Source organism: Paramisgurnus dabryanus, chromosome 15 (genome assembly GCF_030506205.2).
Source record: "Paramisgurnus dabryanus chromosome 15, PD_genome_1.1, whole genome shotgun sequence".
Classification (NCBI taxonomy): Eukaryota; Metazoa; Chordata; class Actinopteri; order Cypriniformes; family Cobitidae; genus Paramisgurnus; species Paramisgurnus dabryanus.
In genome coordinates, this window is record NC_133351.1 from 25,605,600 (window position 1) to 25,620,941 (window position 15,342).

At 38.4% G+C, this 15,342-nt stretch overlaps 1 protein-coding gene across 4 annotated transcripts in view; it reads right to left on the reverse strand.

The window, feature by feature from the left end:
- fn1a (fibronectin 1a) overlaps positions 1-15,342 on the reverse strand; it is a 46,897-nt gene that overhangs the window by 12,825 nt on the left and 18,730 nt on the right. For 2 of the 4 annotated variants that reach the window (XM_065292874.1, XM_065292871.1), the window contains 22 exons: positions 15,165-15,259; positions 14,799-14,967; positions 13,257-13,520; positions 12,831-12,925; positions 12,540-12,708; positions 10,669-10,932; positions 10,215-10,309; positions 9,945-10,113; positions 8,369-8,632; positions 7,914-8,008; positions 7,620-7,788; positions 6,576-6,839; positions 6,179-6,273; positions 5,395-5,563; positions 3,989-4,252; positions 3,537-3,631; positions 2,758-2,926; positions 2,357-2,620; positions 2,132-2,226; positions 1,779-1,947; positions 1,586-1,672; positions 1,019-1,210 (listed from right to left, as the gene is read on the reverse strand). In XM_065292874.1, coding sequence (XP_065148946.1) covers positions 1,019-1,210; positions 1,586-1,672; positions 1,779-1,947; positions 2,132-2,226; positions 2,357-2,620; positions 2,758-2,926; positions 3,537-3,631; positions 3,989-4,252; positions 5,395-5,563; positions 6,179-6,273; positions 6,576-6,839; positions 7,620-7,788; positions 7,914-8,008; positions 8,369-8,632; positions 9,945-10,113; positions 10,215-10,309; positions 10,669-10,932; positions 12,540-12,708; positions 12,831-12,925; positions 13,257-13,520; positions 14,799-14,967; positions 15,165-15,259 — 3,711 coding nt within the window. The remainder of the gene's footprint in view (positions 1-1,018; positions 1,211-1,585; positions 1,673-1,778; positions 1,948-2,131; positions 2,227-2,356; positions 2,621-2,757; positions 2,927-3,536; positions 3,632-3,988; positions 4,253-5,394; positions 5,564-6,178; positions 6,274-6,575; positions 6,840-7,619; positions 7,789-7,913; positions 8,009-8,368; positions 8,633-9,944; positions 10,114-10,214; positions 10,310-10,668; positions 10,933-12,539; positions 12,709-12,830; positions 12,926-13,256; positions 13,521-14,798; positions 14,968-15,164; positions 15,260-15,342) is intronic. The other 2 variants (XM_065292873.1, XM_065292875.1) reach the window with 2 other exon arrangements.

Below are 15,342 nucleotides of genomic sequence, written 5' to 3' on the forward strand. Positions count from 1 at the left end.
TAAATGATACTAAATGGTGGTTTTCACACAATTGACGGTACCCACTGACTTCCACGGAATAAAAATACGTAGTATGGTAGAAAATGGGTATCGTAAACTGTGTGCTTACCATAGACTGTAAAAAAAGATGGACGACGCCCATTCTCTCTTATCTATTGGTGAAAAGTGAAGCCGCCAATGTCCCGATACAGGCTGACATCTTGGGTCTTGAGTCTGCGCAGTAGCGATTTCGGGACCAGTCCTGCGCAGTAGTGAGCAGGAAGTAAAGCCACGAAATCAAGGCCCCGCCCTCGCTCTCGCAGAATGCGCATATCACAGCTGTCAATCATGATGTGACACCACTGTTTTTATAGCATTAATTAACTAACTAAAAACAAACACTTGAATTTACATCAGTGTGATAAAAACTACAGTAAATGACAGAAACCAGCTTCGGAAAAACAGGTAATTGAAGTGTAATTAAATTGTTTAGTTGGTCTCAAGTCACATTGAATAACATGGGGAGGCGAGGTTTATGACCTATACTGGGACCAGTCACTGGAGGGGGATCAAGACGTTTTGGCTTCACTTTTCAGGGCTTGTGCGGCACGCTTGGTGCTTACCATCATTTATCAAAATATCATCTTGTGTGTTCAACAGGAACTCATACAGGTTTATGGTAAATGATGACATTTTTGGGTGAACTATTCCTTTAACTAATATTATCAAATACAACCTTATTGTACTGTTACCAATATCCATGATGTCAGCAGAAACAAAAACAAACCATTATTGAAAGCAATGTGTTTTCAGTAATCTACATCAATGGTATCTGTATTTAATGTCTCAGACATTAAATCAATTATCAAAATGATTACAATACACATGCTTTCACAGTTATGCATAGTGTAAGTAGTGAGACGAATTGTAAGTCATCGTGTTTGACTCATTTCCTGTAATTGAGAATTTATGAACTGCCAGACTCCTGCAGTGAAAGAAGTGAGGAGTCATTTGCACCTTGATGAGTTTTAACACCTACCCGGAGTGACGGTGGTGGAGACGGGAACGCTCTCCATGTCGTCTTTCACAGTGTACACACTGACATTGTACTCCACTCCTGGACTCAGTTTATCTAACGTGCACGAGTTCTGTCCTGCCTTCACAAACTCTTCCAGTGAGTTCCCCTCTTGCCCACTGGTGGGGGTACAAGTTACTCTGTATCCAGTGATGTCTGAGGAATCAAAGCAAGTGTTGTATGGTAAGACAGAGCAGTACCATAGTAAATATGAGGAGTAAATATGTATGACCCTGTCTGTGAAATCCATACTGAGGTCTGATAATGTAATTCTGAGATTGGGAGCATCAAAGTTTCAATTATTAATTTGACATGAACTCAAGGACTCAAGACTTCACAGAATGTTTTAGGATGATTTTATAAAAAATTAGTCACTGACTTTAGCTGAAGCTGTAGGACATGGTCATAGCGAATACGATTTAATTAAAAGATGACTATAAATGCATTATCATCACTCCATCCATAACCATGCATGTTTAATTTAAGTAACATGTTTCAAATATTTGTAATGAGAAAAGGCATGTTGCTAACCTGGAGTTTTGGCATCGTTCCAATGAACGATCACCTCGCCGGTGTTTGGGTTGGAGACCAAGTTCAGATCAGTGGGTGGAGAAAGAGCTGCAGATAGACGATCATAAGACAACTGCCCAACCTCTCTTTCACATCCTCAAATATTATTTAACATTTAACTCGCTAGAAAAAGAGCAGATGTTTTATCACTTACGGGTGACCACTCGGTGGGTGATGGGGTTGCCGTGCTCATGACCGTTGATGATTGGCTGAACACTGTATGTGTACTCAACTCCAGGTGTCAGGCCTGAGATGAAGATAGTACCAGACTCTGAGGTCTCATCTCTTGGGGCTTCTCCACCTTGGCTGGGCCTTACGGTCAACTAGAGTAAAGAAAATAAAAGTCCCATCTTACTGTTAATAGAGGCACTGCAGCAATGTGAATTATGTTGTAAGGTGACAGTTTAACAAGTTGTTAAGAGCACTTTCACATCAGATATCACTTTTTAAAGCTAAATTAATGGATTATAGCTGTTCATCAATGACTCTGGTATGTTTAAACAGTACCTTGTATCCAATTTTAGGTGCAGGAGACCAGGTGATAATGATGGAAGTGTCTGTGACATCAGTGTTGAAGTGAGGAGCATTTCCCATTGGATGAACTAAAAGACCGAAAATACAAGACTTTGATTTACTACTTTTTTTAAACACAAGATATGAACAGGACAAAAAAATAAGTTGCAGAACTCAGGATAGAACTTTAAACTTAAAACTAAATGCTGATTTACTCACTTGTGGTGAAAGTGGCTGAGGAGCCCTCGCTGAGCACATTGTTTTTCTCTGCGTGTAGGGTGGCGGTGTATTCAGTATCCGGCACGAGGTTGAGGAGGGTGTACTGTGAGAGGCGGGCAGGAATACGCAGTTGTTTGGGATTTGAGCCCTCATAAGTGAGGAAGAGTCGGTAACCTGTGATTTCAGCTCTAGGAGCAGACCAGAGGATCACAGCGCTGTCCTCAGTAACATCAGTAAATTGGACATTGGTGGGTGAATCGGGCTCTGTGAAGAAAAAATGTACGGAGTTAGGGCCAGATTTACAAACAGCTTGTGCCAGCATAAACCATCATGTTGCGGTTAAATAACAACTGCCGGGATGCGCAGTGGTGCTGTAAAAATGTTGGTGTTTTATGACTTACGGGTGACCACTCGTTGGGTGATAGGGTTGCCGCTCTGATGACCGTTGAAGACAGGCTGAACACTGTATGTGTACTCAACTCCAGGTCTCAGGCCTGAAATGAAGATAGTACCAGACTCTGAGGTCTCATCTCTTGGGGCTTCACCACCTTGGCTGGGCCTTACGGTCAACTACAGTACAGAATAAAAGTCCAATCTTAATAGAGGCATTACACCATGGCATCATTACAGTTAAAAGAGCAAAACAGGCAAGTGGATTAGCTGGACAAGCTTTAAAAAATTTTTTTTTTATCTGAGCTAAGAATGTGCATATACAGTATAACACATTCTATATTCTATATTTTTATTCCTGATTTGAAACATGTTATTAGTAAATAATCTACATTTTTTTTTGATTACTGGACCCCCATTAAATTTGAAACCAACCAAGGACCCCATAACAAAATTGTCACAAAAACATCAATGAGTCGATCAAATGCAATCAAGAATAATGTTATATTGACTTTATCTTATATGGGAACACTTCATAAATCAAAATATACAATTATTTTTAATATGCTACTATATTTTTAATGGACCTCTGGCATTACATCAAAGACCACTTGAGAGTCTCCAGACCCCTAATTAAGAAACACTGATCTAGACCATCAGTTCTGGAAATTTTGATTATTCCCCATTCAAGAAATTATAAATGCAAGAGACTAGAAATACATCAACAATACAATATGGCTGCCACATAAAGTTGACTTCTCTTAATGACACTGGTAGGTTTGAACAGTACCTTGTATCCAATTTTAGGTACAGGAGACCAGGTGATGATGATGGAAGTGTCTGTGACATCAGTTTCGAAATGAGGAACATTTTCCATTGGATGAACTGAAAAGACAGAAAATACAAGGCTTTGATTTACAACTTTGTTTTAAACACAAGATGATCAGGACAAGGAAATATGCTTTAGAACTACAAAATAATCTAATATACTTCTATCACAGGTTTGTATTTTATTATTTAGTCCTGCTCACATGGAAAAATCTCATTGGTCCAAATCCTGCTTACATAACCAGATAGCAAGCATCATATAACTTCTGATTGGCTGTGAAAGTGCCACATCACACAGTAGTTTTGACAAATGATTTAAAGCTGAAACCCATCATGTTGCTATTGGATAGGAGGCAGAACCCAGGATAGGACTCAATTTAAATTTAATCTTAATCTTAATGCTGATTTACTCACTTGTGGTGAAAGTGGCTGAGGAGCCCTCGCTGAGCACATTGTTTTTCTCTGCGTGTAGGGTGGCGGTGTATTCAGTATCTGGCACGAGGTTGAGGATGGTGTACTGTGACAGGTGGCCAGGTATACGCAGTTGTCTGGGGCTCGAGCCTTCATAAGTAAGGAAGAGTCGGTAACCTGTGATTTCAGCTCTGGGAGCAGACCAGAGGATCACAGCGCTGTCCCCAGTAACGTTAGTGAAGTGAATATTGGTGGGTGAATCGGGCTCTGTGAAAAAAAGAGTTTACATAGTTAGAGACAGATTTATGAACAGCTTGCGCCAGAACAACCATTATTTTGGCGTTAAATAACAACTGCTGGATGTGCAGTGGTGCTATAAAGGTGTGGCCTAGTTATTTTTGCAACTGACCTTATTGCCTACTGTACATTTGTAAGAGGCAAAATTTCAAAGGCAAAATTTATGGGAGGAGATCATTTCAATTAATCATTTAACACAATTTACTAAGGTTTGCGCTTGTGAAGTTACTGGTATTTGCACCACTATTTAATGCGAAAAAAACACACGCGTCGAACCATTTTAGGGGTTGAAATGGCTGCAATTAGGGACTTTAAGCAACAGCCTCTGGTGGAACGGCAACGACTTTCTGGCGTTGTATTGCGCATGCGCCAATTTAACTGCTACAATCTTACAAAAGATTGTAATTTAATGACAAAACCAACCCTTCTCTTGCTTTTTTAAATGACATTTTTTTGTTTCTCAATAAATGAATTAATACCTCGTTGCGCTGTCCTGTTTACGGTTGCTTAGTGATTTTTACGTTCTTGGCTACGGCGGTGTGACAGCATACTTCCGGTCGCTGTAGCCGTTCCATTCCCAGCTGTTGCTTAAAGTCCCTATTGTTGCTGCGAGGAGGCGGCGTCACAGATCAGAAAGTGCAAGGTAGAGGTTTTTTTCACATGTATCAATTTTTGGAATGCCAGAAGAACAAATGATCCAAAAAGATAGTTTGCCATGCCATGTTATTTTTAATTTGCTGGAGGAAATAAAATATGACTTGTAGCCTTCAACTGTACTCACGCAATATCAGGTGTTTTAAAACTTTTTGCAACCCTTAATTTTGTACAATTTCTTTTTAGATAATTTTAAATAATATTCCAAAAACCTCTACAAACAATTAAAAGAGGTTTTCAGGCCATGTTGGGTTATGTTTTTATTGTGCTTGGATTAATTGATGGAACATATGTTCAGTTGATCCACCCGTCTCAAACAGGACATGTGTTTCGCAACAGTGGATAAAGAAAGAGCTGCAGATAGACGGTCATAAGACAACTGCTTAACCTCTCTCTCATCCTCAAATATTATTTAACATTTAACTCGCTAGAAAAAGAGCAGATGTTTTAACACTTACGGGTGACCACATGTCGGGTGATGGGGTTGCCGCGCTGATGACCGTTAATGACCGGCTGAACACTGTATGTGTACTCAACTCCAGGTCTCAGGCCTGAGATGAAGATAGTACCAGACTCTGAGGTCTCGTCTCTTGGGGATTCACCACCTTGGCTGGGCCGTACGGTCAACTAGAGTGAAGAAAATAAAAGTCCAATCTTAATAGAGGCATTGCACCGCTCTACATGGCATCATTACAGTTAAAAGAGCAAAACAGGCAAGTGGATTAGCTGGACAAGCCTTACATTTTTTTATCTGAGCTAAAGATTGTGCATTTAAAGTTTAAAAGCATATTTTTATTCCTGATTTGAAACATGTTATTAGTACATAATCTACTAAATTTTGATTACTGGACCCCCACTATATTTGGAACCAACCAAGGACCCCATAACAAAATCGGCTAATTTATGTTTTTGTGACAATCAAATGCAATCAAGTATAATGTTTTATTGGCTTTATCTTATATGGGAACACTTCATATATCAAAATATACAAATATTTTTAATATGCTACTCAGATATTTTTTATGGACCGCTGGCATAACATCATAGATCACTTTGGAGTCTCCAGACCCCTAATAAAGAAACACTGATCTAGACCATCAGTTCTGGACATTTTGATTATTCCCCATTCAAGAAATTATAAATGCAAGACTAGAAATACATGCCTGAGAGGCATCAACAATACAGTAAAGCTGCCAAGCAATGTTGACTTCTCTTAATGACTCTGGCATGTTTAAACAGTACCTTGTATCCAATTTTAGGTACAGGAGACCAGGTAATAATGATGGAAGTGTCTGTGACATCAGTTTCGAAATGAGGAGCATTTTCCATTGGATGAACTAAAAAGACAGAAAATACAAGGCTTTGATTTACTACTTTGTCTTTAACACAAGATATGATCAAGACAAGGAAATGTGTTTCAAAACTACAAAATAGTCTAATATACATCTATCATGGGTTTGTATTGTATTATTTAGTCCTGTTCACATGGAAAAATCTCATTGGTGCAAATCATGCTTTACATATCCAGATTCCAGGCATATAACATCTGATTGTCACACAGCACCATGTTGCTTTTGGATAGGAGGAATAACTCAAGATAGGACTCAACTTAAATTAATCTGAATGCTGATTTACTCACTTGTGGTGAAAGTGGCTGAAGAGCCCATGCTGAGCACATTGTTTTTCTCTGCGTGTAGGGTGGCGGTGTATTCAGTATCTGGCACGAGGTTGAGGATGGTGTACTGTGACAGGTGGCCAGGAATACGCAGCTGTTTGGGGTTCGAGCCCCCAAAAGTGAGGAAGAGTCGGTAACCTGTGATTTCAGCTGTAGGAGCAGACCAGAGGATCACAGCGCTGTCCCCAGTTACGTTAGTGAAGTGGATATTGGTGGGTGAATCGGGCTCTGTGAAGAAAAAATGTGGAGAGTTAGTGTGCCCAACAATACGAGAATATAGAGTAGAGATATTTTATATTGCAGAATTATTCAACTCCATGATTAAAGGGATAGTTCACTTTAAAATGAAAATTCTGTCATCATTTACTCATCCTCATGTTGTTCTAAACCTGTATGAATTTCTTTTTTCTGATAAACACAAAATAAGATATTTTGAGAAATGATGGTAAACACACAGCTGATAGTGACCATTGACTTATAGTAGGAAAAATATTTTGGAAGTATTGTAATAATTGATGAAGAAAATATTTTATTTACTGACGTTAAGCACACAGTTCACAGTACCCATTCAACTCCATCATATTTTTTTATTCCTACTGCGGAAGTAAATGGTCACTATCTGCTGTATCTTTACCATAATTTCTCAAAATATCTTCTTTAAACTTTCCTTCTTTTTGTCAATTTTTGACTGACTGGCCTATAGCTAGCTAACACATCTTTAATATTTAGGACCACTAGTGTTGCTGAAACACTGACAGTGCGCTGGACCACAGCTGTCTCGTGCAAGACGATGAGGTCACTCATCCGCAGTTATTGCTGGCATTTGTAGTGCAATGCTGTGTGCTTTGAATAGAAGTGGGCCAAGATCATTGCACGGGTAAGACAGAAATGCGCAACAGGCCTACTTTGGCCTGCGGGCCTTGTATTTGACACAACCTCTCTTTCACATCCTCAAATATTATTTTACTTTTAACTCGCTAGAAAAAGAGCAGATGTTTTATGACTTACCGGTGACCACATGTTGGGTGAAGGGGTTGCCGTGATGATGACCGTTAATGACCGGCTGAACACTGTATGTGTACTCAACTCCAGGTCTCAGGCCTGAGATGTAGACAGTACCAGACTCTGAGGTCTCATCTCTTGGGGCTTCACCACCTTGGCTGGGCCGTACGGTCAACTACAGTACAGAATAGTTTAACTAGTTGTTAATAGCACTTTCACATTTGTTAGATATCATTTTTTAAACCTAAAATTAATGGATTATAGCTGTTCATCAATGACACTGGTATGTTTGAACAGTACCTTGTATCCAATTTTAGGTACAGGAGACCAGGTAATAATGATGGAAGTGTCTGTGACATCAGTTTTGAAATGAGGAGCATTTTCCATTGGATGAACTAAAAAGACAGAAAATACAAGGCTTTGATTTACTACTTTGTCTTTAACACAAGATATGATCAAGACAAGGAAATGTGTTTCAGAACTACAAAATAGTCTAATATACATCTATCATGGGTTTGTATTGTATTATTTAGTCCTGTTCACATGGAAAAATCTCATTGGTGCAAATCATGCTTTACATAACCAGATACCAGGCATCATATAACCTCTGAACACCCAGCAGTTGTAGCAAATGATTTAAAGCTGAAATACACCATGTTGCTATTGAATAGGAGGAAGAACTCAGGATAGGAATCAACTTAAATTTAAGCTTAATCTAGAACTTGAGATTTATTCTTCAATGCTGATTTACTCACTTGTGGTGAAAGTGGCTGAGGAGCCCTTGCTGAGCACATTGTTTTTCTCTGCGTGTAGGGTGACGGTGTATTCAGTATCTGGCACGAGGTTGATGAGGTTGTACTGTGACAGGTGGCCAGGAATACGCAGTTGTCTGGGGCTCGAGCCCTCATAAGTGATGAAGAGTCGGTAACCTGTGATTTCAGCTTTGGGAGCAGACCAGAGGATCACAGCGCTGTCCCCAGTAACATTACGGAAGTGGATATTGGTGGGTGAATCGGGCTCTGTAAAGAAAAAAATGTAGAGAGTTAGTGTGCCAACAATAAGAGAATAAAGAGGAGAGATGTTACATGAACTAACAATGATCGATACTGTAATTCTACAGAAACCAGTCTGCAAGATATAAGAAAAATAATTGTTTTTATTTTATATTAAAGATGCAATGTGGGACTTTTAGAAGGATTTCTTGACAGAAATGCAATATAATAAACATAACTGCTTTTATCTACAGTACATACACCTTACATGGAAGTCACAGCCATGTTTCTGCAGTAGCCCTAAGTGGACAAACTGTTGTACAGAGCAAGTTTCATCAATACGTTGTCTCAGATAATGACATGTTTGTCCTATGGCAGGTACCGTACTGTAGCTTCTCATTGCATTTAGAAATTGAGGTTTGTTGCAATTTGCAATCTCACTGCTAGATGCTGGTAAAAAAAACAAATGACCCTTTAAATTGGTCATACCCATACCATAACTTTTACATATTTTACATGGAAAATAAACAAAAATGAGTCACATTGTACAATAAGGTTATTTGTAACATTGGTAAGTGGATCAGTGGGTAAAGAAAGAGCTGCAGGTAGACCAGGGGTGTCAAAAACATTTAGTCTGAGGGCCCGATCTAAAAAAAAAATGTCCCCTTATGGGAGCCAAATTTTATCATGCTTACATGAACCATACAAACTAAAAGACAACTAGCCCATAAGTAAGTAACTGCATTTAACTACTTGAATAAGTCGTCTTGAAATAAACATGAATCCAGTTGTGCCTTTTAAAATGTTATTGTCATTGGCCACAATGGCAATCATATATTTTTATCTTTAATTGGCAAACAAACATTTTGAACACTATTGAGGACAGTCAATTAGCTGAGGAAAGAAAATGTTACAGACTGGGTTTGTACTGCATTGCAAAAAACGTATAATTCTCTCTCTAAAACGCCTTTTATGCTGCAATAATTTTATTGTTAACAATAGATATTTTTTAAGGAAATAAAATACAAGTAAATAAGTACAGTCTTCCACGGACAACTTTCCTTCTTTTTGCCATTTTTTGACTGACTGGCCACTAGCTAGCCAACAAAACTTTAACATTTAATCACCACTGGTGCTGCTGAAACACTGACAGTGTGCTGGACCACAGCTGAGACAAGGTCGTCAATCATCTACAGTTCTTACAAATACACGACAGGCCTACATTGGCCCGGGGGCCTTGTATTTGTCAAATATAGATGGTCATAAGACCCAACTTCTCTTTCACATCCTCAAATATTATTTAACTCACTAAAAAAAGAGCAGATGTTTTATGACTTACGGGTGACCACATGTTGGGTGATGGGTTTGCCGTGCTGATGACTGTTGAAGACAGGCTGAACACTGTATGTGTACTCAACTCCAGGTCTCAGGCCTGAGATGTAGACAGTACCAGACTCTGAGGTCTCGTCTCTTGGGGCTTCACCACCTTGGCTGGGCCGTACGGTCAACTACAATACAGAATAGTTTAATTAGTTGTTTAGAGCACTTTCACATGTGTCAGATATCACTTTTTAAAATGATTAATGACACTGTTATGTTTAAACAGTACCTTGTATCCAATTTTAGGTACAGGAGACCAGGTGATAATGATGGAAGTGTCTGTGACATCAGTGTTGAAGTGAGGAACATTTCCCATTGGATGAACTAAAAAGACAGAAAATACAAGACTTTGATTTACTACTATTTTTTTAAAACACAAGATATGATCAGGACAAGGAAATGTGTTTCAGAACAATAAAATAATCTAATATACTTCTATCAATGGTTTGTATTGTATTATTTAGTCCTGTTCACAGGGAAATCTCATTGGTGCAAATCATGCTTTACATAACCAGATTCGAAGCATCATATAACTTCTGTCACCCAGTAGTTTTAGCAAATGATTTAAAGCTGAAATACACCATGTTGCTATTGGATAGGAGGAAGAACTCAGGATAGGACTCAACCTAAATTTAAGCTTAATCTTAAACTTGAGATTTATTCTTCAATGCTGATTTACTCACTTGTGGTGAAAGTGGCTGAGGAGCCCTTGCTGAGCACATTGTTTTTCTCTGCGTGTAGGGTGACGGTGTATTCAGTATCTGGCACGAGGTTGATGAGGTTGTACTGTGACAGGTGGCCAGGAATACGCAGTTGTCTGGGGCTCGAGCCCTCATAAGTGATGAAGAGTCGGTAACCTGTGATTTCAGCTGTAGGAGCAGACCAGAGGATCACAGCGCTGTCCCCAGTAACGTTACGGAAGTGGATATTGGTGGGTGAATCGGGCTCTGTGAAGAAAACATTTAGAGAGTTAGTGTGCCAACAATAGAGAATAAAGAGATGAGATGTTCATACATGAACTAACAGTGAATAATACATAATTATTTTTCTTATATCTTGCATATCTTTGTTTTAATTGTATGTTAAAGGTGCAATAAAGGACTTTTAGAAGGATCTCTTGACATAAATGCAATATAATAAACATAACTATATTATCCGTGGTGTTTAAAGACCTTACGTAATAAACTGTATTGTTTTTATTACCCAAGAATGAGACGCTTTTATCTACATACAGCTTACATGGAGGTCACCGCCATGTTTCTACAGTAGCCCTAAATGGCAAACTGTTGTACAGAGCGCATTTTATCTGTACGTTGTCTCAGATGATGACATGTTTGTCCTGTGGCAGCTACCGTACTGTAGCTTCTCATTGCATTTCAAAATTGAGGTTTGTTGCAATTTGCAATCTCATTGCTAGATGCTGCTAAAAAACCCACATGACACCTTTAAATTTGTCACACCTATACCATAACTTACATATTTTACAAGGAAAATAAAATAAAAATGAGTCACACTAAAGCTTATTTGTAACATTGGTTAATGGATCAGTGGGTAAAGAACAAACTACAGGTAGACCAGGATTCTCAAAACCATTTAGACTGAGGGCCGGATCTGAAAAAAAATGGCCCCTTAAGGAAGCCAAATTTTATCATGCTTACATGAACCATACAAATTAAAAAGACAACTAGCCCATAAACTGCTCATAATTAAAGAACTGCATTTAACTTATTGAATAAGTTATCTTAAAATAATCATAAACCCAGTTATGCCTTTTTAAATTTTATTGTCATTGGCCATAATGACAATCATATATTTTTATCTTTTCTTGGCAAACAAACATTTTGAACACTATTGAGTACAGTCAATTGGCTAAAGAAAGAAAATGTTACAGACTGGGTTTGTTCTGCATTGCAAAATATTTATAATTCTCTCTCTAAAATGGCTTTTATGCCGCAATAATTTTATTGTTAATAATATATCTTGACTTTTCTATATCTCACGAAATATCCGCCTGTGAAGTTTAATTTATTATTATTATTTTTTTAATACATTCAAGACTGAATAAGCTGTAATGAAAGAATATAACATTAAATCTTCAGTTTTTTCTTTAAGGAAATAAAATACAAGTAAATAAGTACAAACTGGCACCTGACATGAACGCACTGCTTTCATGGACAATTTCCTTCTTTTTGCCATTTTTTGACTGACTGACCTCTAGCTAGCTAACACATCTTTAATATTTAAGCACCACTGGTGCTGCTGAAACACTGAGGGTGTGCTGGACCACAGCTGTCTCATGTGAGACGATGAGGTCACTCATCCGCAGTTCTTGCTGGCATTTGTAGTGCAATGCTGTGTGTTCTGAATGAAAGTGGGGCAAGATCATTGCACGGGTAAGATACAAATGCGAAACAGGCTTACTTTGGCCTGCAGGCCTTGTATTTGACACATATGAGATAGACGGTCATAAGATAACTGCCCAACATCTCTTTCCCATCCTCAAATTATTTAACATTTAACTTGCTAAAAAAAGAGCAGATGTTTTATGACTTACGGGTGACCACATGTTGGGTGATGGGGTTGCCATGATGATGACCGTTAATGACCGGCTGAACACTGTATGTGTACTCAACTCCAGGTGTCAGGCCTGAGATAGAGATAGTACCAGACTCTGAGGTCTCGTCTCTTGGGGCTTCACCACCTTGGCTGGGCAGTACGGTCAACTATAGTACAGAATAGTTTAACTAGTTGTTAATAGCACTTTCACATGTGTCAGATATCACTTTTTAAAGCTAAATGAATAGTATAGCTGTTCATTAATGACTCTGGCATGTTTAAACAGTACCTTGTATCCAATTTTAGGTACAGGAGACCAGGTGATAATGATGGAAGTGTCTGTGACATCAGTGTTGAAGTGAGGAACATTTCCCATTGGATGAACTAAAAAACAGAAAATACAAGACTTTGATTTACTACTTTGTTTTAAACACAAGATATGATCACGAACAGGCAATGTGTTTCCGAACAATAAAATAATCTAACATACGTCTATCACGGGTTTGTATTGTATTATTTAGTCCTGTTCACAGTGAAATCTCATTGGTGCAAATCATGCTTTACATAACCAGATACGAAGCATCATATAACCTCTGATCACCCAGAAGTTGTAGCAAATGATTTAAAGCTGAAATACACCATGTTGCTATTGGATTGGAGGCAGAATTCAGGATAGGACTCAACTTAAATTTAATCTTAATGCTGATTTACTCACTTGTGGTGAAAGTGGCTGAGGAGCCCTTGCTGAGCACATTGTTTTTCTCTGCGTGTAGGGTGACGGTGTATTCAGTATCTGGCACGAGGTTGAGGATGTTGTACTGTGACAGGTGGCCAGGAATACGCAGTTGTCTTGGGCTCGAGCCCTCATAAGTGATGAAGAGTCGGTAACCTGTGATTTCAGCTGTAGGAGCAGACCAGAGGATCACAGCGCTGTCCCCAGTTACGTTACGGAAGTGGATATTGGTGGGTGAATCGGGCTCTGTGAAGAAAAAATGTAGAGAGTTAGTGTGCCCAACAATAAGAGAATAAAGAGATGAGATATTTTATACATGAACTAACAATGATCGATACTGTAATTCTACAGAAACCAGTCTGCAAGATATAAGAAAGATAATTGTTTTTATTGTATGTTAAAGATGCAATGTGGGACTTTTAGAAGGATTTCTTCACAGAAATGCAATATAATAAACATAAATGATTTTATCTACAGTACATACACCTTACATTGTAGTCGCCGCCATGTTCCTACAGTAGCCCTAAATGGACAAACTGTTGTACAGAGCAAGTTTCATCTGTACTTTCTTTTAGACGACAACATGTTTGTCTTGTGGCAGCTACTATACTGTGTCAAAACCATTTAGGCTGAGGGATGGATCTGAAAAAAATGTCCCCTTATGGGTGCCAAATTTTATCATGCTTACATGAACAATACAAACTAAAAGACAACTAGGTCATAAAGTGCTCATGAGGAAAGAATTGCATTTAACTTACTGATTAAGTCATCTTGAAATAAACAAACCCAATCATGCCTTTTAAAATTTTATTGTCATTGGGAAACAAACATTTTGAACACTATTGAGTTCAGTCAATAAGCTAAAGAAAGAAAATGTTACAGACTGGGTTTGTACTGCATTGCAAAATATTTATAATTCTCTCTCTAAAACGGCTTTTATGCTGCAATAATTTTATTGTTAATAATATATCTTGACTTTTCTATATCTCACAAAATATCTGTCTGTGAAGTTTAATTTATTATTATTATTAAAAATGTTTAACACATTCAAGACTGAATAAGCTGTAATGAAAGAATATACTGTAACATTAAATCCTCTGTTTTTTTTTTTAAGGAAATAAAATAAATACAAGTAAATAAGTACAAACTCACACCTGACATGAACGCACTGCTTTCATGGACAATTTCCTTCTTTTTGCCATTTTTTGACTGACTGACCTCTAGCTAGCCAACACATCTTTAATATTTAAGCACCACTGGTGCTGCTGAAACACTGAAAGTGGGATGGACCAAAGCTGTCACATGCAGTGCTTGCTGGGATTTGTAGTGCAATGCTGTGCGCTCTGAATGGAAGTGGGCCAAGATCATTGTGCGGGTAAGATACAAATGCGAAACAGGCTTACTTTGGCCTGCGGCTTTGTATTTGACACATATGAGATAGACGGTCAAAAGACCCAACCTCTCTTTCACATCCTCAAATATTATTTAACTCACTAAAAAAAGAGCAGATGTTTTATGACTTACGGGTGACCACATGTTGGGTGATGGGTTTGCCGTGCTGATGACCGTTGATGACCGGCTGAACACTGTATGTGTACTCAACTCCAGGTCTCAGGCCTGAGATGTAGACATTACCAGACTCTGAGGTCTCATCTCTTGGGGCTTCTCCACCTTGGCTGGGCCTTACTGTCAACTAAAGTACAGAATAAAAGTCCCATCTTACTGTTAATAGAGGCAATTGCCTTTTATAATAAAGGCACTGCAGCAGTGTGAATTATGTTGAAAGGTGACAGTTTAACTAGTTGTTAAGAGCACTTTCACATGTTATTTTTTAAAGCTAAATGAATATTATAGCTGTTCATTAATGACACTGGTATGTTTGAACAGTACCTTGTATCCAATTTTAGGAACAGGAGACCAGGTGATAATGATGGAAGTGTCTGTGACATCAGTGTTGAAGTGAGGAACATTTCCCATTGGATGAACTAAACACCACAAGACATGATCAGGACAAGGAAATATGTTTCAGAACTACAAAATAATCTTATATAATTCTATCACTGGTTTG